Genomic DNA, 210 nt, shown 5'->3' with positions numbered 1-210 from the left:
CCTGGGTGGGGGTGAGGCTGAGCAGCCGCGCCAGCTGCTCCCGCTCCGGCGCCGACAGGTACCGCTGCTGCCGGAACCGCCGCTCCAGCTCCAGCGTCTGCGCCTTGGAGAAGAGCACCCGCCGCTTCTTCTTCTTCTCCTCGGCCTCCGAGCCGCGGGCGGGGAGCGAACTTTGCGTGGAGTCGGGCAGGCTCAGCTCACGGCCGCTCT

General features: G+C 71.4%; 1 protein-coding gene across 1 annotated transcript in view; it reads right to left on the bottom strand.

The window, feature by feature from the left end:
* Positions 1-7: 7 nt before the first annotated feature.
* NKX2-8 (NK2 homeobox 8) overlaps positions 8-210 on the bottom strand; it is a gene marked incomplete at its 3' end in the record, with an annotated part of 1,415 nt that continues 1,212 nt past the window's right edge. Inside the window, exon 3 of the mRNA XM_008942429.1 lies at positions 8-208. Coding sequence (XP_008940677.1) covers positions 8-208 — 201 coding nt within the window. The remainder of the gene's footprint in view (positions 209-210) is intronic.

Source organism: Merops nubicus, unplaced genomic scaffold (assembly GCF_000691845.1).
Source record: "Merops nubicus isolate BGI_N331 unplaced genomic scaffold, ASM69184v1 scaffold42846, whole genome shotgun sequence".
Taxonomy (NCBI): Eukaryota; Metazoa; Chordata; class Aves; order Coraciiformes; family Meropidae; genus Merops; species Merops nubicus.
The sequence above is the reverse complement of the archived record's forward strand: the minus strand, read 5'-3'. Positions and strand labels throughout refer to the sequence as shown.